At 47.2% G+C, this 23,232-nt stretch overlaps 1 protein-coding gene across 2 annotated transcripts in view; it reads right to left on the bottom strand.

Annotated features, from left to right (window-relative positions):
• Nucleotides 1-13,722: 13,722 nt before the first annotated feature.
• The window catches only part of LOC135251794 (Krueppel-like factor 7), a 55,534-nt gene continuing 46,024 nt past the window's right edge, over nucleotides 13,723-23,232 (bottom strand). For both annotated transcript variants that reach the window (XM_064329587.1, XM_064329586.1), the window contains exon 4: nucleotides 13,723-20,956. In XM_064329587.1, the coding sequence (XP_064185657.1) occupies nucleotides 20,905-20,956 (52 nt within the window). In that variant the 3' untranslated portion in view covers nucleotides 13,723-20,904. The remainder of the gene's footprint in view (nucleotides 20,957-23,232) is intronic.

The raw sequence follows: 23,232 nt of genomic DNA, 5'->3' as shown, positions 1-23,232 counted from the left end.
AGGCAGATTGAAGGGGGGGAGCAAGTGAGAGGAGGGGGGAGGAGAGAAGAATAAAAAGAGAGGGGCAGAGAGAGGGAGACAGACAGTGAGAGGGAGAGAGAAAGAGAGAGGGAGAGAGAGAGAGGGAGAGGGAAACAGAGAGAGACACATACAGTGAGAGGGAGGGGGAGAGGGAGACAGTGAGAGGGAGAGAGAAAGAGAGAGTGAGAGGGAGGAAAGAAGCAAATAAAGAAAAACAGCAAGAGGTGGGCGAGAGGGAGAGAGAGAGATGGACAGATGGCAAGAGAAAGGAAAGAGATTGTGTGAATGAGACTGTGTCCAAGGAGAGATGGTGTGTGTGTGTGTGTGTGTGTGTTTGGTATTTGGTGTTTCTGTGCGTGCGTGCGTGCGTGTGTGTGTGTATGTGTGCGTGTGTGTGTGTGTGTATGGGTGTGTGCGCGTGCGTGTGCGTGTGTGTGCGTGCGTGTGCATGTGTGTGTGTGTGCGTGCGTGTGCGCGTGCGCATGCGTGTGTGTGTGTGTGTGTGTGTGTGTGTGTCTCTGTGAGAGGGAACTAAGCACGCAGCACATTCTCTGCCAGAGCCTGGCCTTCCCATGCGAGCCGGTTTTAATAAACCGGAAAGGAAATGGTGGTGGCGGGGGGCTTTACGGAGGGGGGGGGGCATTTGTTTTTTGCAGGCCTCATTGGAGCTGCAGACTGTTCCCTTTTTTGGCAGGAGGCAGAGGGTTAAACCTGGCTGCCAAGCCCCCCTCCCCTCAGCTCAATTCAGATGTCATTTGTGTATTCTCCCCGGATCAGAGGGAGGTCACATTAATTAACGGATCTCAAGCTCCTCTGCCAGAACCTCCGCCCCCTTCCTCCACAAACACACACACACACACACACACAAGCTCTCTCTCTCTCACACACAAACACACACGCACACACAGACACCAACTCCCTCTCTCTTTCTCTCTCTCTCTCACACGCACACACAAACACACGCACCCTTCCCCTCTCTGCAAACAGAAAGTGTCAGCAAGGCATTAGACATGTTAATCGCTGTCTCTCGCCTCGCAAGCAGCCAATCAGAGCTCTCCATCGAGGGTCACGCTGGAAGGTCATGGTCAACCTGCATAATAGAGGTGTCGGTGGCAATCTTTGTCCCCCCCCCAGGTCCCCTGTGCTGATGCTGGATCACTGCATAGCCATGGTCTGAGAGTGGTGTTCGACGGGAGCTGCCAATGTCAGCCATTTTTTAAGGGGGTGAGGGGGGTGAGGGTGGCACGTGGTACGATCCACACCTGGGACCCCTGTTTTCCCTGGGGAGGGCTCGACAGAAAGCCGGCTTTGATGGGCCAGGCACTGGAAATCTGCCTAAACCCTCGAGGTGTGAGATTGAGACGGGGGAACGCTGAGAAGCTGTCCACGATGTCACTTCCTGGCTGAGAACGTACAACAGTGAAGTGCCCCCCGCCCCCCCCCACCCCACCCATGCTCATGGCTTTGCCGTGGTGTTAATCGCTTGGAATTTGCATCGCACGGTGTGAATGGGAACTAACCGGAAGGGGGACAAGGGGGATTCAGAGGACACAACGATTCAGAGAACATGGAGATTCAGAGAACATGGAGATTCAGAGAACATGGAGATTCAGAGAACATGGAGATTCAGAGGACATGGAGATTCAGAGGACATGGAGATTCAGAGAACATGGAGATTCAGAGGACATGGAGATTCAGAGAGCATGGAGATTCAGAGAACATGGAGATTCAGAGGACATGGAGATTCAGAGGACATGGAGATTCAGAGAGCATGGAGATTCAGAGAACATGGAGATTCAGAGGACATGGAGATTCAGAGAGCATGGAGATTCAGAGAACATGGAGATTCAGAGGACATGGAGATTCAGAGGACTCAATGAATTCAGAGAACATGGAGATTCAGAGACTGGAGATTCAGAGGAACATGGAGATTCAGAGACATGGAGATTCAGAGGACTGGAGATTCGAGAAAATGGAGATTCAGTGAACTGAGATTCAGAGACTCAATGATTCAGAGAACCATGGAGTTCAAGAGCTGGAGTCAGAGGACTCAATGATTCAGAGAACATGGAGATTCAGAGAGCTTGGAGATTCAGAGGACTCAATGATTCAGAGAACATGGAGATTCAGAGAGCATGGAGATTCAGAGAACATGGAGATTCAGAGAACATGGAGATTCAGTGAGCTTGGAGATTCAGAGGACTCAATGATTCAGAGAACATGGAGATTCAGAGAGCTTGGAGATTCAGAGGACTCAATGATTCAGAGAACATGGAGATTCAGAGAGCATGGAGATTCAGAGAACATGGAGATTCAGAGAACATGGAGATTCAGAGAACATGGAGATTCCAAGGACTGGGCAGTTACTGCTCTGAGGAAAAACCTGAAACCTTTCCAAGTCTCGAACGTGGTTTTATCCAGCACAGTTATCCAGCCATGACTCAGTAACCCAGCTTTGCGATACAGACCCCTGGAGCAGACAAGGGAAGCCCTGCTCAGGATGAGTCTACACAGCCAACGTCCCTCCCAGAGGAGGTCTCCGAGTTTGGGCCCGGCTAAGATTCCTTCATTGTGGTACCCTAGGGAATGTGAGGACGACCAGCTCTGTGCCATGAATGCCCCATTGCCATAGACACAACTGTCCCCCCAGGACCGTGAGATCTAACACACTAATTCATAAACTTTTTAATTTTCGGGACGCCCATTCAAAACTTACTCCCTTTCAGGCTCCCCCCCCCCCCCCACTACCACGTTCTAGCATGGCCTACTAGCGGGCTACAGACTCAGATTCCATGACCCACCTCATACTCTCCCGCCACCCATTTTTTGGGTCCCCGGGCCCCATAAGTTTGAGAAAACACTGGCCTAGCGTAAGGAGCGCTATCTCCGTCTGCTCAGGACCGGCCTCCACCGGTACGAACGGAGCAGACTTTACGAGGCGTCCCGAGCTCTGTGCCACCGGGGGAAAACCGGCCCGACGGTAAATCAAATATTAAGAGGCACAGCCAGCAGTGTCTAAATGCAGCTCTGCGTTTCCTTTTAAAGGGATAGTTCACAGTCTGGGTTGTTTTGTTTTTTAAAAATATATATATATCATTTTAGTTCTAGTGAATGTTTTAGATTGGCCTAGATTGTTTTTGTTGTGCGCAGTGAGTGATGTTTTGGATATTTCGAAAAGATTCTCACTACTTGCCGATATTACAATGGGAAGCATCGAAGGCATTGAAGAGTTTGTGGTCAAAGGCCAGAAAATACCCTTCGGGTATTTCCAAAGCAGTGTGTACAGCGACCTTTTGCAGGAATTAAACCTCTGAAATATCCTTTATTGCACATACAAGCTGTCTGAGCCAATCAAGAACATGCACTAAGTGTGACATCATACTAAAAAAACCCCCAAAAATAATATCCCTTTAAATAAATATAACATTAGTAGTAATTCATAAATAATGTTTGCTTGCTGTTCTGTTCTTCACCTCCTGCTTTATTTATTTAGGCCTGCTCTGGACTGGTCCCAGGTCGATCTCAGCGAGTGCGGAGTTCAGGGGTCAGAGGTCAACGGGGGACGTGACACCCACCACAGGATTTTAGAGATACCCATCGGCCGTAAGCCTGGGACTCAGCACATCGCGGGGGCGTCGGGGGGGGGGGGGGTAATCGGGCCCGCGACTTGGAACCGATTCCGGAAAACCTGGCAAAAAAAAAAAACCGTTCGGAAAAAACGACCTGGCGAGACTAGTCCTCAAACCGTTAATGCCCCGGAACCAAAACCACCCCCCCCCACCCCCCCACCACAGTCTGCGATTATGCTGCTCGTCAGACCCGTGCGCCGATCCTGTCTACAGCTTAATTGGCCCCTCGTCTGCATGGCGTGTCCTTGGTGCTGCTCGGGAGTCCGGATCCTCGACTTAGAGCTCCAGGTGTATCAAATGGGCAATTATGGAAGCAATTAGGCCCCGGTCGCTTCCCCGCGCCGCTGGAAGATCACCAGCGCGTAATTGCTGCTTTTTCTCTCCTATTGTCCCACAGGGAGGAGAGCGTGAGGGCTGGGTTTTCGGGGGCAAAATCTGATGACACATGAATGAGCCTGAAGGATGAAATAACAAAAGAACAAGAAAAAAAAGAAGAAAAAAAAGAAAAACGAAAAAAAAAAAAAATCCCTTCCAGTGTTCAGGAGTTACAGTTATTTAACTGTAGTTTTAAAATGGAAGATATCTTCCCAGAAAGCCCCCTTAAGCTACAACCTAATCCTTTTAAAATGTAAAAAAAAAATCCTTCTTTTTCTCCTGTCTACCCTTCTTTCTCTCCCTTCTTTGTCTCCCCTTCTTATTTTGTGTATTATGTCCAAGGTTACCGGCCTTGGGCGGGTGAAACCCCATCCGTTCATAAGGCCATTTTACATGCCAATTAAGCCCACTACTTCAATAACTCCTTTACACACATTTAATGGATTTTGCTGAGTAGACTGATTTTAATGAGGCTTGACGCTCCATTAAACACCAGAGCCGAATTGACACTGTGTTTCAGACCAAACGGCTAAAATCCGGCAGATAGCGGCAGAAGACCATGTTTGAAGGGTGGCAGCTCAGGAAATATCACGAGAGGTAAACGTGAACGGAATAAAAATGGGTTTTTGGCAGACAAGCGGTGTGTTTTTTTTTTTTTTTGCTAAACGAAAAACTGTGTGCCGAAGTGCGATATTACTTTGTCAACATGTCAAAACATGCTTTTTGCTTCTCTTGCTGTTCTTCTTCTTCTTTTTTTCTGCTACTTTCATGCTTCTTATTTCTTCTTCTTCTTCTGCTTCTTCTGCTTCTTCTTCATCTTCTTTTTTTCTTCTTCTTCTGCTTTTCTTCTTCTTCTTCTGCTTCTTCTTCTTCTTCTTTTCTTCTTCTTCTTCTTCTGCTTCTTCTTCTTCTTCTTCTTCTTCTGTGTCCAAGCAGTGCATCCCACTAACAGTGTGATAATGGAACAATTCGGCTTTATGATTCATTACTTTCCAGGCCGGGTATTTAAAGTGGCGGCCCCAGTCTCTCTCCCACAGCACGTGAAATTTCCTCAATGGATGGGCTGAGGGGGGGGGGGGGGGGAGGGGGATGGGGTGGGGTGGGGTGGGGGAGGGAGGGCAGTTTGGGGTGTTTTGATTCGAGGGCCAACTTCCCATATTTTGTCCTGCAGCTTTTCTCCAGTGAATGGGAAAATTTAGTCAGAGTGAGTCATTCTAGGACGTGGCAGGCAGGCAACAGTGTGAGCAGCTGGGGGGGGGAGGGGAGAGAGAGGGAGAGAAATAGAGAGAGAGTGAGGGTGAGAGACAAAGTAAAAGAAGGTGAGGGAGAGAGGGAAAGAGAGAGGGGGGAGAGAGAGAGAGAGGGGGAGAGGGAGAGAAATAGAGAGAGAGTGAGGGTGAGAGACAAAGTAAAAGAAGGTGAGGGAGAGAGAGAGAGAGAGGAGGGAGGGAGAGAGAGAGAAGGTGAGGGAGAAAGAGAGAGGGAGGGGGAAAGAGTGGGAGGGAGATCAGTGAGAACTGTAAGAGTGGGAGAGAGAGAGAGAGAGAGAGACAAAGAAAGAGAAGGTGAGGGAGAGGGAAAGAGAGAGGGAGGCAGAGAGGTGAGAACTGTAAGACAGAGAGAGACAGGGAGAGGTGAACTCTCCTGAAAGTTGGTAAAGATATTGCTGGCAGAACCAAGCTGTAGTTTCCTTCAGCGGGCTACGGTCAAATACACAGTGGTTATAATTATAACATCATTAAAAAAAGCTCTCTATAGGTCTTCAGGCCAATATATGTTCCCAGTGAGCTGCCGTCTGATAACGTAGCATTCAGCACTGCTGCACTGTTCCTCATCCTCACTGGAGAGCAGCCGAAATACCCAGCGAGCTTGTTCATCGGGAGTGATCGTTTTACTTCACCGCGTCCATTAATTTTAGTCACTCTAATAGTGCTATTAATAATGACAGTGAACGTGGATGTGATTCCAGGTAAGGTTGGGAGGATGAGGGATTTCACTCCACCCAAGCAGAGACTGCCACCTGCACCAGAAACAGCGTAATCATTCAAATACATGTCATGTCAAACAGCCGTGGACTAACGTTTCTTCAAACACAGAACACTGGCCACCTCAACAGAAACCCCATAATGGTCACGAGCTTTCATCAGAAGGAGTCTTGCTCCACTACATTTTCTATTTCGCAAAATAGGACAAAGAGCAAAATTATATTATATAACATTGTCATTCCCGATATAAGTGACTGCAGCTGCCTAAGAGTAACTGCTAAAACAGAGGCACAGTACCACAAAAAGGTTTGACACCAATGGCTTGTGATCCAGGTCAAACCATCTGAATCCCAACATCTACTCTCTACACGACCGTGAATGTCGTACACATCCGATGAGGTCTGGCCCCGTGCCGCTCTTGCAGATGGTTCCTACACCAGGTGTGGAAGTAGACATATGAAGTGTAGGTGTGTGCACTTATTTTCTTTTTTATTAAACAAAAAAAAAATGTGGCACTGCTGGCTGTTGTCTCTTGCAAAAAGAGGGCCATGTTTAAATGGTATACTGTAAGGATGGGAGCAGTGCATGACGGTGGGTGTAGTGGACTCTAGAGGGCAGTGTTGAGCAGAGGCCCTTTCACATTCTACCCTTGCTATCTCCCTGGGGAGGGAGGGGGAGGTTGTGGTGTTGTGTTCTGGGCTGGTGTGTTTGGCCGGGTTGATGGAGAGAGATTGCGATTCCCCCCCCGCACCTGCGCTGAGCGGACTGCTCTCCGGGACCGAACAATGCGTGGGCCTTGAGCGAGAGGAAGCACGTGCGTTTCGCCGCGGCCTTCCTCTTCCTCCTTGCGCGCTCTCTCCGTGATGAGGAGGAAGAAACACCGGAAGAAGGACGAGCTGCGGCTTTGGCTGCTCACCCCCCCCCCCTGTTTTTTTCCCTCTGGGGAGGGAACCGGGGGGATATTGGAGAACAAAGCAACATTGTTCTCGCCGAAGCGCAAGGAAACTCCTGATGTCTTTAATGTCTTCCTGCTCACAGGAACCACCCTTGGAGTGGACAGGCTTGTCCTCAGCAAGCTGCAGTGTGCCGTTATTGCTCATCACATGCATTTAGGAAAAGAGTCAGGAAGAGTGGGTGAATAATCTTAAGCTTAGAATTGATTTATTTACAATGGGCCTTTCTTTCTAAAAAGCACTTTTTAATTTCTGAAATGGAAATTAAAACCGGATATTTTGAAACTTTGAACGAATGCCCACCATTTCCCTTTTTAAGATTACATAACCGACATTGTGTAAAATTGCATCATTGCAACGCGTGCAGCATGCAATGTAAGCGCGCGGTGTTCAGACTTCGCAAAATTGACGTTGCGTTCAAGGCAAGGCGAGGCGAGGAGCAAGCCTTAGCTTTAACGACAGCTTTATTGTGCCTCTTAGATATAAGCCCTGATCCACTTTGTAATAACAAATTAAAACGCACCGAAGCGGAACGGGCTACCCGCCGCCGCTGTCCGCCTGGGAGAGGGAGAGTGTGTGTGAGCGCGTGCAGAGATGGGGCTGCTCGTGGAGCGGCCGCCAAACTGACGCGCGTCCGCGCGCAAGAGAAGAAGAGGCTGCCACGTTTAAATAAAAAAATAAAAACCATTTTTTTTACCGTTATTTGCGTGTTTTCGTTCGGTGATTCGTGGCGAATATACAGTTGGGCAGGTTTCATGCAGGAGCAGAAAGATTCAGGCGTAGTAGCCTACGTCGCTGTGACGGACAGAGCCAATATCAGCTATTTCAAACGCAGGAGGCTTACCTGTTCGCGAAATCATGGTGTGAATAATAGCGTGTCTTTTGGAAGTAAATTGATTTCAGTGTTGAGGTGGTTATTCCGTGTCAACAGTCTGATGTAAATGGCACATTAAGGTGGTAGTTTGCTGTTCAATTGCAGAAAATATCTGAAAATCTGTATATATTACGTATAAATATGTATGTCTGTATGTATATATATATATATATATATATATATATAATGCATTAAGTATATTGAGTATAATTGAGGATGCATCTGAATCAGGCATTTTTAAAAGCACACAGAATATTAGTGTGATCAGTCAGACAGCAAATGCAATGCTGTTTCATACTCATATTGGCTTTTTGTATGCGATACTAAATCACTTTCTCGAGCTGTTTTACCCTGCACCCAACTTGTGTTGTTCTAATACACGTAATGCCTTATTTTGGGAAGGAACACGGCAAAGTGGAAAGTGGGGAGTAGAACACTCAACCACAGAAATGCCATTCGTAAATTTTGCTGTGTTCTTTCCGATCTGGATCTGTCCCCCCAAAGGAACGTGTCTGGGTGCAGACCTTTCAAAACCCGTTTCCAGCTCTGCGGCTGTCTGAAGTCACTCTCTGTTTCCTGCCGAGGAGCAGGAAATGGAAGAAGAGTGTCATGAAACATTCCGTTTTCCGTAAGGGAACAGACAGGAGGCATGCGAGGGAGGGGGAGCATGAACAGAGAGGGGGGGGGGGCGGCAGAGAGAGCAAGAGAGAGGGAGGGAGGGAGGGAGAGAGAGAGAGAGAGGGAGAGAGGAAGGGGGCAGAGAGAGACACAGAGAGGGAGGGAGAGAAGGAGAGAGTTATTTCAATTCTCTGTTATTTGTATTGTTAGTAGTTTTTGTTCTCATCATAGGTAAGGACCATCTCACCTGAAGGTTCTTACCTATTACACATAGATATTATTCTAGGCATATAGTCTATTTTTTGTTTGCACTGTTTTGGATTGGGAGGAACAACATTTCGTTTCTATGTATGCACGTACACAAAAATGACAAATAAATGAATCTTGAATCTTAAAGGTCACAGGTTCGATTCCCGGGTAGGACACTGTCGTTGTACCCTTGAGCAAGGTACTTAACCTGCATTGCTTCAGTACATATCCAGCTGTATAATTGGATGCAGTGTCAATGCAGTGTAAAAGTTGCGTAAGTCGCTCTGGATAAGAGCGTCGGCTAAATGCCAGTAATGTAATGTAATGAGAGAGAACACTTATCTGCAGCCATTTTGTATTTCTGTGAGAACAAACATCCCTTCCCATTTCTCCACCACCTTTGTGCAGATATCTCTAATACTGCAGGAGCCCTGAAAGGCTTGCCTGGCCTGAACCCACAAGGGCCCTGGAGCCTTAACCCTTGACCTCTGACCTCTGGGGAAAAAAACAAAAAACTTTGTGTTAAGAGACAGAGAGAGAACATCCTGGTCCTTTCCTCCTCCCTAGGGGGACAATGACTACCCCCCAATCCCCTCCCCAAAAAGGGAAGGGTCAACTCTGCTTGTTTTAAACTGCATCACAGCTACGAGGATTTCCTGTTCCCTGCCCCCCCCCCCAACATATTTTTTTTTCACAAAAGGATGCCTGTGAGTCCAAAAAAACCAGAATGGAAGGCCATCGTATGGAAAACAAATCTGCCACTGAACTCTCAGGGGAACTCTGTTTTTGGGGGGAAACTCCTGTTCGACGTCCGTAGTGCCGAACGGTCCAAGTTGTCGCAACACTGCCGTGGCAATGGCAGAGACGCAACACACTGTTTGTGAGCCTCAGTTTGTGTTTTCGATACATTTCTACAGGCGGGGTTTTCAACAGGGGATCCGTGTACCCCTGGGGGTCCTTGAAGGTACTACAGGGGAGCCCCTGGCCAGAGTTGATATACAATGACAATACATAGAGTTGGGAAAATATTTCGAAGGATAAAACCTTTTGCCGAAATATAACCCTTTTTAAATTGAAATGGGGGTGGGGGGGCTTTGAGCCTGGGTGGGGGACCCTGAAGCAGAAAAGGTTGAAAACCCCCTGTTTTACAGACACAACTGGGCCACAGAAAGTGGGGGGGGGGGGCATTTGGACACATTGGGGGCTTATTACCTGGCTGGCCCTGAGAGTGCATTCTAGCCGTGCTGAGATCCCCAGCCAAACGCCTAAATCCATCAGCTCAACAGAACGGGCTCCTCTTTTGTTTACGTGGCTGCATGAATCAGCCTGGATACAGGAGGTCAAAGCCCATTAGGCCACAGCCAGGAGGAGATGAGGAGAGAGGGAGAGAGAGAGAGAGAGAGAGAGAGAGAGAGAAAGAGAGAGAGAGAGAGAAAGAGAGAGAGAGGTACGCTGCTGCAGCAGGGATGTAGAACGACCCTGTTCACCCCGCTTCAAAATAGAACAACCTCTGGCATATCCTCCATCTGACTCTTGATCTTCTGACTCCAGCCAGAGAGAGTGTGTGTGTGTGTGTGTATGTGTATGTTTGTGTGTGCGAGTGTGTGTGTGTGGGTATGTGTGTGGGCGTATGTGCGTGTATGTGTGGATGTGTGTGTGGGTGTATGTGCGTGTGTGTGTGTGTACGTGTTTGTGTGTGTGTATGTGTGTGTGTGGGTATGTGTGTGGGTTTATGTGCGTGTGTGTGTGCGTGTGTCTGTGCATGTGTGCGTGTGCATGTATGTATCTGTGCATGTGTGTGTGTGTGTGTGTGTGTGTTTGTACTACTCTGTGGGGTCAGGGCCTCCTTTCCTACCATTCTTGAAAAAGACCAGGGCAGGATGTCACCTTGGAAGGACCGGGCCGGTGGTGCATGTGCACACACACACACCCACACACACACACACACACCCACACACACACACACACACACACCCCCACACACGTCTCTGTGTGTGTACCATACATCTCAGCGTGCGTGCGTGTGCCTGCATTCCTCCGTGAAGCCTGATCTCAGCTGGAGAGCAAACTGGAGCTGGTTGAGAAAGGGCAGCTGCAGTGAGGTACCGTGTGGAGCCGTGTGGAGCAAGGCAGGGGCCACGGCAAACACCAATTAATCGCACACATTTTTCTCCACTTCCCTATCGGTCCGGGGGGTGGGGGGGGTTCGCTCCTCCCATAGTAAATATTTGGCCGGGAGACTTTTCCCTGTGTAAACCGCCTCCCTCTATTGGTTTTTATTATCATCCGAACGGGCCTTAACACGAGTGTGTAATAATATTTACAGCGAGCAGAGAGGTCAGCCAGCGCGGCCATATATTCCACGGCAATTTGCTGCAACCGTACGCTAGACCCCCTGGTTGAGTATGCAATCGGGAGCCAAATATGCCGTGGTTGCAGAAAAGATGAGTAAATATGTGCAGGCCAAAATGCCAATCACTGACAAGTTTAAGAGATGGGGCCTGAAGATGTGGCTGAAGACCTCTGTAATGAAGCGAAATGAGCAAATTTCAGATCGTTCAAACACGACAGAGCATACAAACGAAGAATATCAACAAAATTCATACCCGTCAACTGCACAGTGAGCCAACAGTGTTGGCGTGTGAATAAATCTTCCTTGGATGTGAGTCTCATCCAAATTCAAGTTCTGCTTCTCGACGAACGTTGAGTCCGCCCGGGTTTTTTGAGTCAACGTTATGTAAGGGGCCCACACGAACACGAATGGGAGACCAAGGACGTTCAACAGTCCTCTCCCGTTGCGCTATCTGTCCTGCTAGCCTGCTTCTCTGAGCACGATAGCACTTCCTGTCATCGCTCGCGTGGTCGAGAATTTAAAAAAAAAAAAAAAAAAAAAAACACAAACATCCACCCCTCGGATAACATGTTAAACCATGTCATTGTACCGGGTTAGAGAGTAAGTACTGTCTCTCCCAACGGTCTACGGTCCACAGTACAATTGCAAGGCGCACGAACGACCAGACCAGGCTCACGTTGGACTTGAGGGGGTTGATCAGCGGTCATGACACAGTCTGATGAAGAAACCCGACAGGCTAATTCGACGTGCTCGCTTCAACTTTCTCTGAAGCAGAGTTCATGAGTCAGTCACATTATTAAATATTCACTGACACAGACATCCCTGGAGCATGAAATAGGATTAATTTTTGCTTACCTTTCACTATTTAGTGCTCGGGGATGAACTCACTAAAGTAATCCCGGACCCTGGCCAGCACAGATGCAGTATGATATTTTGTGTGCTTATATAAGTGTTTGCACATCGTTAAGGCCCTGGCTGTACTGTAAAACAATTCACGTTATTTACTTTTACAACTGTCATTTTAAAATTCATGTAGTGATATTGGAAAACCTAAGTAAATATTTGAAAAAGGCTTCCTAATATAATTGTAGTTGAATTCACGACACACACACACACACACATGCACTCACACGCACACAGACATACACACGCACAAGCTCACGCACACACACACACACACACTTCACACTATTTGCATACCTAGGCACATTTATGAATTCTTTGTTGACTTTTTGTCTTTTCTTGTTTTGTGTGCCGTCTAAAATTCTGCGAGGATGTGTGGACAATATCAAATCATTAAAAGGACAGTTCACTATCTGGAGCTTGTTGATATTCTTTCAGTTTAGCTCATATTTTTGACTAAACCAGATGGGCTTTTGTGTGACAAGGAATATTTTAGGTACTTGTGGAAGTTTCTAATGACCTGCTTGAAAGAGAACCATTTAAAAAAAAAATGCTTTGGCTGCTACGTTCAATTGTCTACAATCATTTACACATGCGGAAGAAACTCATTATGCTTTTCTATTAAGACATTCTCTCGATATCAAAGGAGGAGCTTTTTTCCACAAAGTGAAGGAGAAAGCCACCGTATTTACTTTAGATCACACGGATGACGCAGTTCTAAATGACACCGCGTTTTTTAAAAAGGCAGCAGACGCAAGACGGGCGGAGTGTAGCACAGTGGGTAAGGAACTGGGCTTGTAACCGAAAAGTCGCAGGTTCGATTCCCGGGTAAGGACACTGCCGTTGTACCCTTGAGCAAGGTACTTACCCTGCATTGCTTCAGTATATATCCAGCTGTATAAATGGATACAATGTAAAATGCTATGTAAAAAAGTTGTGTAAGTCGCTCTGGATAAGAGCGTCGGCTAAATGCCTGTAATGTAATGTAATGCAATCAGACCAAGGCGCCCCTGAAAGGCTGAACGCTAACTAGCACCGTACGCGACAGTTCCGCGTGTTGGTTATGAGGGAGAACCGGACGGGAGGACGCTTCGCTGAGAGACATTTAGAGGATTGATACCCCGCGCATACGACCTTTTTTCTCCGACGTAATTGCTTCCTAATTAGCCGTTAGTTATTCGATTACCCCCCGTTTTAATCCGTCAGACGTGCGCCGGGCCTTTCATAAACGACCGATAAGTCGTCGTCGTCGAACTAATAGCGGCCGCTAATTAACAAACGCGTAACACACACTCGCTCCTGCGAGAGGGGGGGGGGGGGTCATATATATTCATGAGCATCTTTTTAAATTCGTAATAAAAGTGCTAAATTGCCCACCAACACAGGGAGGGCGAACGTCGGGGCTCAATTTGCGCCAGCCGTCGTTCGGGCCGTACCGTTACCGTATCCGCCGACAGGGTTTTTTTTTTACTGCCGGATGATATTTCTCAAGCTGTTACCGTCTGGAGAAACAGAGAGTGCATCACAATAGAAGTTAATTAAGGAGGCAGAGCGGCGGCCCCGTTGTTCAATATTATTGTCCGCGGCCACGCGAAGTGACAGGGGTCCAGAATGGCGTTCGGGCGTCCTGAATGGAACGGGGCGCGGGGTCAGATGTGCCAGGAACGCCGTAGCAACGCGACCGCTCTCCTGCGATTCGTGATAAGCGCTAGTGATCGCGTTCTTCGATCCGAAATATAGAAACGAGACTTCTCAGGCCAGGGAGATTCTACCATTTATTACACAGATTACATTCTTAAATAAAAATGCTCCACTGAACAGTCCTTGCATAGATATCTTACAATACCAATTTAAAAAAGAATTATGAAACAGACCAGTAACAAAAATAAATTCTTCTTCTTCCTTAATAAAGAACATTACCATACTAACATCATATAATACAAATAATATCTTTAAACACTTTGTACAGCAAAAAAATAAAAAATAAAAACAAAAAAAATAAAACAGAAGGAAAATCTAGAAGGAAGTGAGAGTATGAATGACAGAAAAAAGCGGTGGTGGGGGGGTGAGGGGTCGAGTGTTGGCTGAAGTTGGGTTGGGGTTGGGGTTGGGTTGAAGAGTGGTTGAAGCTGGGCTGGGTTGGGGTTGTGAGTTTGGTTCGGTGGTGGTTGAAGCGTCGTTGAGTTGGGTTGGGTTGAGGTTGAGGTTGAGGGTTGAACAGTGGTTGAAGCTAGGTTGGGTTGGGGTTGGGGGTTAGGTTTAGTGGTGGTTGAAGTGTTGTTGAGTTGGGTTGGGGTAGGGGGTTGGGTCGAGAAGGGATGAAGCTGGGTTGGGTTGGGTGGTGGTTGAAGCGTTGTTGAGTTGGGTTGAGATTCAGGTCGAGCGGTGGTTGAAGCTGGGTTGGGGTTGGGGTTGGGGTTGGGGGTTGGGTTGGGGCGGTTGAGGTGTGGTGGTTGAAGCTGGGTTGGGGTTGGGGTTGGGGGTTGGGTTGGGGCGGTTGAGGTGTGGTGGTTGGGAAGGAGAGGGTTCTGCCTAATGTGTAATGGCGTCTTCAACAATGAAAACAGACTCTTCGGTGGCACTTTGCTTTTCACTAAACCGAAATCCTGTGGCCGGGCCTCTGACAGGCAAAGGAAGGACAACAAATAAAAAAAAGCACTTCTTGGAATGCAAAGTGATCTAAGCCGCGTGATTGGGCGATCAGGTCTCGCCGCTATCTCTGTTCAAGTGAAACCGTTAGCAACACCACGACTCCCACACAAACGACGAGAGCAAAAACCAGTGGCTGAAATCAAAGAAAGAGAAGAAGAAAGGGGCGGGGCTTGAAAGTTGGGGGCACCCCCCCCTGACTCCCAAAGTCCGTGTTCCTCTGAGTCCAGTGGCAGGTGGTGTAAGCTCCCAGCATGCACTGCTTGATGTGCATTTTTGGGCCAACATCAGGGATGGAGTCAGGGGATGGCGAAAGTTGGGGGGAAGAGGTTCGGTTAACCCCTGACTTTACATACTGAAACACCGAGCATGGACAAACACAGCAGATACAAACACACGACAAGATGCAGCTGCCCCCCCCTCCCCAAAACCTAGTCATTGACCTGACAGCCAGTTAGTCAATCTCAAGAAGCTAACCCATTTCCCTTTTTTTTGTGTTTTAAAAAAAAAACCCAATCCTTGAGATGTAACTAAAATTCCTCCCGTTCCTTATCACGTTGAACATCCAAAAAATCTTGACAGACAGAATCAACTAAGAACGATGAATGTCCTATCAGGTCTGTTCTAGATTGTGAGGGGGGGGAACAAGTGCATCTTGAAGAACCAGAACATGTTAAGTGGATATTTGACAGAGGAGGTGCTCTGCCAGACTAGACTAGTAAGAAGTGTCACACAGAGTGTTGAGACCATGGAGTGAAATGGTATGCGTGTGACCACCAGGAGCAACACTTTTAAACCCATCAAAGCTTTGAACGGGTCACAGAGGACCTGCGGCCAGCTGTATGAAATCCCCCTAAATGTAATCTAAATGGTTTTTTGCTGTTTTTCCCCCCGTAAGTGCTCCTTGAGTATAAGAGCCATGTGCAAAGCTGTCAAAGAGCCACAAGCCAAAAAACCCTAACGTGAGCAATCTGTTACGTTACATGTAGTATTTTTTCTTTTCCGCAAAGGAAGGGATTTGACGCAGTGAACCGGTAATGTCTGTATAGTTTTGTGTTGTTCTCATTTAAAATTTTTTTTTTTTTTTTTGAATTTTTTGTTGTTGTCGTTGTGAAATTCTTAACCTATAGTGCAGGTAACAGAACACCTTTCAAGAACTAAATCCACCTCGTACTCAACTTTTGTATACCAGACTTCAACTACCTTTAATTCAGCAGGACTACCCCTCTGTACTAATTGGTTTGGTTCGTTTTTTTAATTTTTATTTTCCCCTAAATTGACCTGACCACAAGACCACTCTGGCTTCGTCAGCTCGACACAAGTGTACAGAAGAGACATCTCGAAGGCTGGGGGGGGGGGGGAGGGGAATTTTGTTGGCGATGAAAACGTGCATTTCTGTTTCTCTTATTCGCAGGTCACTCCTGAAGATTTTTTTTTTTACATTTGCATTTTTATCTTCCTGCAGATGACTGCTGTGCACACAGAACCCATTTCAGAAGATTCAGAGACAAGGCTATTTGGAGGGTGCAAGGACACTATGCCTTGACTACACAATATCCCCATCGTAAAAAGGTACAATACGTGAATTTAGGGTAAACAGTGACAGTAAAAGGAATATATATTTAGACTGTTGAAAATATACGGCGTGTTTTGGAAGATACATCCATTGTTTAATTTAGGCAATTTATGCATACACTGCTAAATAAATTTTACACGTAATTTCACATTTTGTCAGATAATATGCATATGAAAGTGTCAGCTATCGATATATTTTCCAGTAGACGCAGTACGCTTTCAACAAAAGCTAAAATACATTCCTCAAAATTTATGTGGATAAATTCACATATTTTTTAACTTGTTCAAGTTGATTTCAACTCGTCTTATTTTTAATTTCACATTCAAATATTTAAAGAGCCCAATAAGTACATTTTTGGTCAGTCCTAAGCAGCAAATATGTTCATTTTTCTATCTTCATCAATTGTGATGGTCTTTTTTTTAAACATAAATATAGATTTTCTTGGCTATTAAAAATGTGCTAATTTATTCTTTAGTGGACGGTCACACAATTTCACATAGCGTGTTCCAGATCCACTGTGGTACAGTGTTAGCAACCAAACTTTTCTTTGAGAAGGAACCTCAGAATTTTAATAATTTGTGACCATGTGCATCTCATGGAATGTGCCTCGTTGGGAGAGGGAAAGTGGTACGTCTTCCCGATTTATTTAGGATTAAATCTCTGGGTAACCGTAATCCTGTCGCTGTATTCGCAAGGACAAGCAATGTTGCCAAGGGTTGAAGGGGAACAGAAAGCTGCTTCTGAGCTTCTGCAGCATGAAAAGCTGAAAAACTTTTGAGCTCTGGAGTGAAATGGGGCTGTCTTAGGCCATGGAGACAAGACCTCACCAACTGCTGTTCTTAAAAATAACTGTGAGTGCACAGACCAGCATTTAGTTATGATCTACATAGCTCCACTCCTCTGGGACACTGCCCACAACTGTGCATTACCAAGATGCCCCTGCCACCAGCTGTGCCCCCATTGGTCAACGTCAGCCAAAAAAACTGACCAACGAACGAAAAGGATTTGGGAGCGCACAGACGTCTAGACTCAGTCCACAAGATGAGGATTCCTGTTTTAAAGACACAGACCGAGTTGATTGATATGTGGATGGGAAACACGTGAGAATGGATTTCTGATGCCGGCCTGTTCTCAAATCCAGCCAGTAATGAGTTTATCGGTTTTTCCGATGAATGAAAACCGAGTGGATTTGAAATGAAAAAAAAACAAAAACCAAACTGAAAACCGAACGGAAGCAAACAGCACTGATTAATAAAGCTGGCCTGATTGTTCTCACCACGCGAAGTGGCTGCCGGCCCGACTGCCTCAGTCTCTCTCTCGAGCACGCTCAGTAGAAACCTCCTGCCACACGCGTGACCCTGAGCTACGGACACGGACACGTCCGACCGACGGCCCCGTCTTTCCAGGGAATGCCGCCGCGTCGTCGTGGCGATTCGGCGACACCGCCGCGACACACGCCACGCCCGCTTTTCCACGCACTGGTTCACAGAGCCAAGCGCCCAAAAACACGCAAACAAACGCTCGCAAACAACTCTGCCCTCGCCCCTAAAAGTGCCACAAAACCGAACTTGATTGTACGTAAACATGGTCGAATAAAATCCCCTCCCCGCCACCCCCCACACCAAAATCTTAACAAAGTTTGGCATGACTTTTTTTTTCACATTGGAGAAAAATATAATTTCATTAAAACCAAAAAAAAAAAAAAAAATGTAATAAATAGAAATAAAATAAAAAATACAGACTCAGCGAAATTGCTCGTCGAAGTTATTGTTGTTTGTAAAAGAGGAAGGCTCAGTCTTGTTCGGAGAAGAGAAAGGCGAAAGGCTGCTTTCCACCCCGTGACCGGTGGTCAGGGACCAGCTGACTGAACCTGAACCCCCCCACCCCCCCAGCCGTTACGTGGGGGGGGGGGGGGGAGGGGGAACGAGACTGATCCAGGAACCTATCTACACTCAGAACTAGTGCCGCAAGGTCGGCAGACCTCTAGCTGCTGACGCGTACGAGCACAAGTGCGTCTGCTTCAAGCCTCACCTCTGGTTCAATGGCCCTGACCTTTGACCTTTGCCCTTTGCCCTGTCGGGCGGTTACAAGCTGCAGGTTTTTTTTTTTGTTTGTTTTAGTTTTTTTTTTTTTTTGGTATTGATGTTGCTGAGTGGCACTGGTTCCCCTGAGGGTTGCTCTGGGATCGTCTGGTAGTGTCTGGCGCGGGCCGAGGTGAAGCTTCGCTTCGCTTCACTTCCAGCGAATAACGACATTGTCGATCTATCTGTCTATCTATCTTCTCTACGGTGGCTGAGCAGCCGTTAAAACTGCGAAGGGAGGGAGGGAGGGAGGGAGGGAGAACACCCTGATCGCGGGCCCTGCAGCACAGCCCACGCCTGGGGTAGACCAGGCGTCGAGGTCCCCGGGACCCACAGGCTGATTGTTAATGTGGAGGTCTGGGAGCCATTTTGCAGCAGTCGGTGAAACGCCAGGATTAGTAGGTGCTGCGTTGGTTTCTCGCTACAAAGCCTCATTCCCGGTGGACTGAACCGTTTTCTACAAAAACAGCAGTTGCTAAGATCCTACTGTGAACTTTTTTTCTTTTTTTTTTCTTAAACTCCTTTTTTTTCTCTTTTTTTTCTCTTTCTTTCTTGCAGAACAAATAATTCCCGGAAAGCAATTTGTGTGCGTGACTTTGCCATGCAGTGTGTTTGTTTGTTTCGTTTTTTTAAAAAATTGTTTTGATTTCTGCAGTAATTAATTAATTGTTCAGTCGATTTTGATTTAGACAAGAGTCATGAGCAAAGAAATGGATGTGTGTGTGTGTGTACATGTGCTTGTGTGTGTGTCTGTGTGTGAGTAATTAATTATTAATCATTTTTTTTATTTGTTTTTTTCCCCCGTGTTTTCTATTTTCCTGTTTGAAAAAAAAAAAGCAGAAACAACATTGAAAAAGTCAGTGCAGACAACAGGTATGCATGAAACCGTCTCTCTGTGCTGACTTGGTCCTTTGTTTTGAGTCCAAATGGGGGCGGGCATCTTAGTCTGAAAGGATGTCCCGTCCACCAACCATTTCAGGGGGGGAGGAGGGGGGTGGGGGTCCTGGGACAACCACCAGGTAACACCCCCATCCCGTCCCATTACGAACTGGCCTTTCCGACCAGAAGAAGAAGGGTCATACTCGTGGTGGAACTTCTCCCGGGTTGAGCACTTCAGGTCTGAAAGTTGAGGATCAGACCTGGAGAAATTACGCTCCACAGTTTTGCTTTGTACTGGATTTTGCCCGCAAAAAAGAAAAAAAAAGAAAAGAAAAGAAAAGAAAGATGAAAATCCACAAATAAAAACAGCAGAAGCTGTCCCTTCCATTTCAGGTCTGTGATTATAAAGCCTTTTTTTTTTCAGATTTCAGTTTTATTTTTTATTTTTCCCAAGATCTCTTTCGCTGTCAGTGCTGGACAGCAGCTACTGAGTTCCCTTGTGCACAGGGCAGGTAGGGCCCCCCACCCCCCTGCAGGGAGCCCCCCCACCCCCCCCTACCGTACATGTGCGTCCTCACTCACAAAAAAGTAAAGAAGCAAGTCCTGGTGTGTCTTAAGACATCTCAGCTCAGAGAAACTGAAAAAAATGTTTTTTGTTTTTTGTCTTTAAAAAGCAGGAAAGTGTCGCTGCGTAGTTGTTAGGTCGCCTGCGAGGGCGGGCAGGCGTGAGGGCGAGAGGGTAGAGCGCCGCCCTAGAGGACAGCAGGAGAAATCCCCACTTCTTGCTCCAGGGGCCTGCTCGTCACTACCAAGTTTCTGCCCAGCGTCTGAAGAGCAGGGCGGCCATGTTCTTATCCCCCGACCGCCATCTCCATCGCTCTTTCCTGCACGCACATGCGTGTGTGTTTGCCCGTGTATTTCTTCTTTTTGCGGTTTTCTGAACTGCAGTTTGTTTGCGGATTGTGAAACGACCCAGGGAGACGACGAAAAAACCCCCCCCCCTGAAAACTGACAGATTCAGTTTCACGCCTAAACGCAGCGGGGGAATCGTTTTTCAGGGAAAGCGACAGTTTCATTCCACCGCTTCTGTCAACGACGGCTCGCGTGCGACCGCAAAAAAAAAGTCGTTTGCAAAATGTTTCGGCGTGCGCGTCTCCTCCCCAAGCTCCCTCCGGGTTTCACGGGGGTGGTCGGTCGATCGGTCGGTCGGTTTAAAAAAACGGAAAACTGTGAGTAGTGTTTTGAAGAAATCGGCAAACGGTTTGGCAGTGTCTGACTCCTGGCGTAGTAGGCAAGGCATGGCTAATCAAACCCGCTGATGAAGACCAGGATGGTGGACCGTGTGGGGGGGAAAGTGCGCGTCTCGTTTAAAAATAAAAAAAAACGAAAAACCACAAAGCTCCGCCTCCTTTTTTCGGCTCCGCCTCCTTTTCGCACCGTCTTCCTCGGCCTCCTTGCCCTGCGCCCGCCGCGAGCCGCCATTTTGGCCCCGGGAAAAGGCAGTGTGCTCCTGGGTGGGGCCTCCAGAGGGGGCCTCTTCTGAATGACACGTGCAAAATGCTGACATTGTTGTTCATTTTCGCCCCCCTCTTCTTCCTCCTCTCGTTCACCACGTTCCCTCCTTCTTTCTCTCTCTCTCGCTCTCTCTCTCTCTCTGTCTATCTCTCTCTCTCTCTCGCTCGCACTCTCACTCTCTCTTTCATTTCACTCTCTCCCCTCTTTCTCTCTCACACACGCAGACGCACACGCTGGGGAGGACTCAGATGTGCCTCTTCATGTGCAGGGCCAGGTGATCGGACCGGGAGAAGCACCTGGGAGAGGGAGAGAGGGGAGCTCGTTAGGAAGGCAGCGGGGCCGGCCTCTACAGCCAGACTTCAACCAATCAATCAATCAATCAACCAATCAATCAATCAATCAATCAATCAACCAATCAATCAATCAATCAATCAATCAATCAATCAATCAACCAACCAATCAATCAACCAATCAATCAATCAATCAATCAATCAATCAATCAAATTTTATTTATATAGCGTATTTTACAGCAGTTGTCACAATACGCTTCACAGACAACCCTAGCCTAGACCCCCACAGGAGCAAGCCTAAGGCAACAGTGGCAAGAAAAAAAACTCCCTGTGGCAGATGGGGAGAAACCTTGGAAGGAACCAGGCTAAAGGGGGAAACCCATCCTCCTCTGGTGGGCCAATGCAAACTTCAGGGCAATGCAAACCCGACTCAACCGGGGGATTTTAAATCAAATGACGCTCGTTATCCCCCTGAGCAAAATTGCGCCCATTCGACGTACGTGGAACGTCCATGCATTGTCTATGGGACGTCTCCTGAGTAGCTAGAATGGAATTTTATATGTCTATAAAAACTTGATAATATATTAACAATGCAATTTGTATTCGTTTCACTGCAGCCTTTTAAGTAAAACATTAGCATGCGAAACCATGACTAGGTAGCATAAAGGTACGTGCTGCAGAATCATAAAATGACAGACAGATGTGAACAAAAAAAAAAAAACTAAACACAAATAAATTTTTGATGAATCGCGAATAATAGAAATGTTCATAGAGTGGATCACTGCAGGCTACATAGAGACGTAAGAGCTGCATGCTGGGACAGCAGCGTTAATGCGGGAGGACTCATATTTAGCTGAATCACAAGTACGCGGTCCCAAAAAAAAAAAAGAAAAATTAATTAAGTACGGTGAAAAGAGGGTTCATTTTCCGACATCGGGCAAAAAGGATATCAGAGAATCAGACTCCGTAAAAGAGCGGCTTTGCTCATTGTCCTGGCAAAGAAAATGAGCTGTCATTTCCAGAAGGGATTTAATAATATAGAAAATATACAATGCGGCGAGAAAATGAAATGCAGTTTAAAAAAAAAAAAAAAAACCCACACTGAGATTGTTTGACTATTTACAGACTGAACTGACTTGAGGGTAACAGTTTATTATTTTTTTTCTCTCGTCGCAATCGATTTCGTGCTCTGTCACAGTTAGGGAACGATAAGCGAGATGGTTTTGACAATATTTCCAATTGAAACGCCCGTCCTTTGCATTGTGTACGTGTCTGTAAGGATTACGGTGTTACACTCATGCATGTGATGAAGCTCATCATAACCGCAATTAATAAAAACCAAAGCGAACGGCATGTGTGAGAGCCGAACGCCTTCAGCTATCTCCATTATTATTCGCCTAAACTCGACTGGAAGTGAAACGAGACCCCCCCCCCCCCCCGCCCCCCCCATAAGCAGGCTACAGCCCCAGTGGAGAGAATAAGATGTGCGCTTTTAGACAGCATGAAAGAGGCGCTCCCAAATCCTTCCCCCTGTCCTGTCACTCAAACTTTCCCTTCCCTTCCCTCTGGCTCTCTTTCTTCTCCCTCCCTCACTCTGTCTCCCTCTCTCTGTCTGTCTCTCTCCCTCTCTCTGTCTGTCTCTCTTCCTCTCTCTGTCTGTCTCTCTCCCTCTCTCTGTCTGTCTCTCTTCCTCTCTCTGTCTGTCTCTCTTTGTCACCCTCCGTGTCTGTCCCTCTCTCTCCCTCTCTCTGTCCGTCTCTCTCACCTTCTCTGTCTCCTGTTCTCTGTTGCTCTGTCTCCCTCTCTCTCTGTCTCTTTCCCCCTCTTTCTTTCTCCCTCTCCCCCCCTCCCTCTCCCCCCCCCTCTCTCCCTCTCCCTCGTTTCTGACCCTTTCTGGATAAAAGCAGGACAGATGCAGGTCGCCAATCGAGTTGTCTGAATGAATCAGCGTCACTCTCTCTCTCTCTCTGCGGTGAAACATGGGGCGAGCGTGCCCCCCCCCCCCCCGCAGCCCCCCCTCCCTCCTGTCCCCCCGTCCCCCACCACTCCTTCAGTGTCATACCTGGAGCCATAGTGAGAGTGATGGGCAAAGTGTGTGTGTGTGTGTGTGTGTGTGTGTGTGTGTGTACACGTGTGTGTATGTGTGTGTGTGCACAGTATGTGTGTGTGCGAGCCTGTGTATGTATGAGTGCGTGTCTGTGTGTGTGTGTACAGTATGTGTGTGTGTACGTGCCTGCGTGTGTATGAGTGTGTGAATGTATGTGTGTGTGTATGAGTGTGTG

Source organism: Anguilla rostrata, chromosome 3 (assembly GCF_018555375.3).
Source record: "Anguilla rostrata isolate EN2019 chromosome 3, ASM1855537v3, whole genome shotgun sequence".
In the NCBI taxonomy this organism is placed as follows: Eukaryota; Metazoa; Chordata; class Actinopteri; order Anguilliformes; family Anguillidae; genus Anguilla; species Anguilla rostrata.
This window is presented reverse-complemented; position numbering and strand designations above follow the sequence as displayed.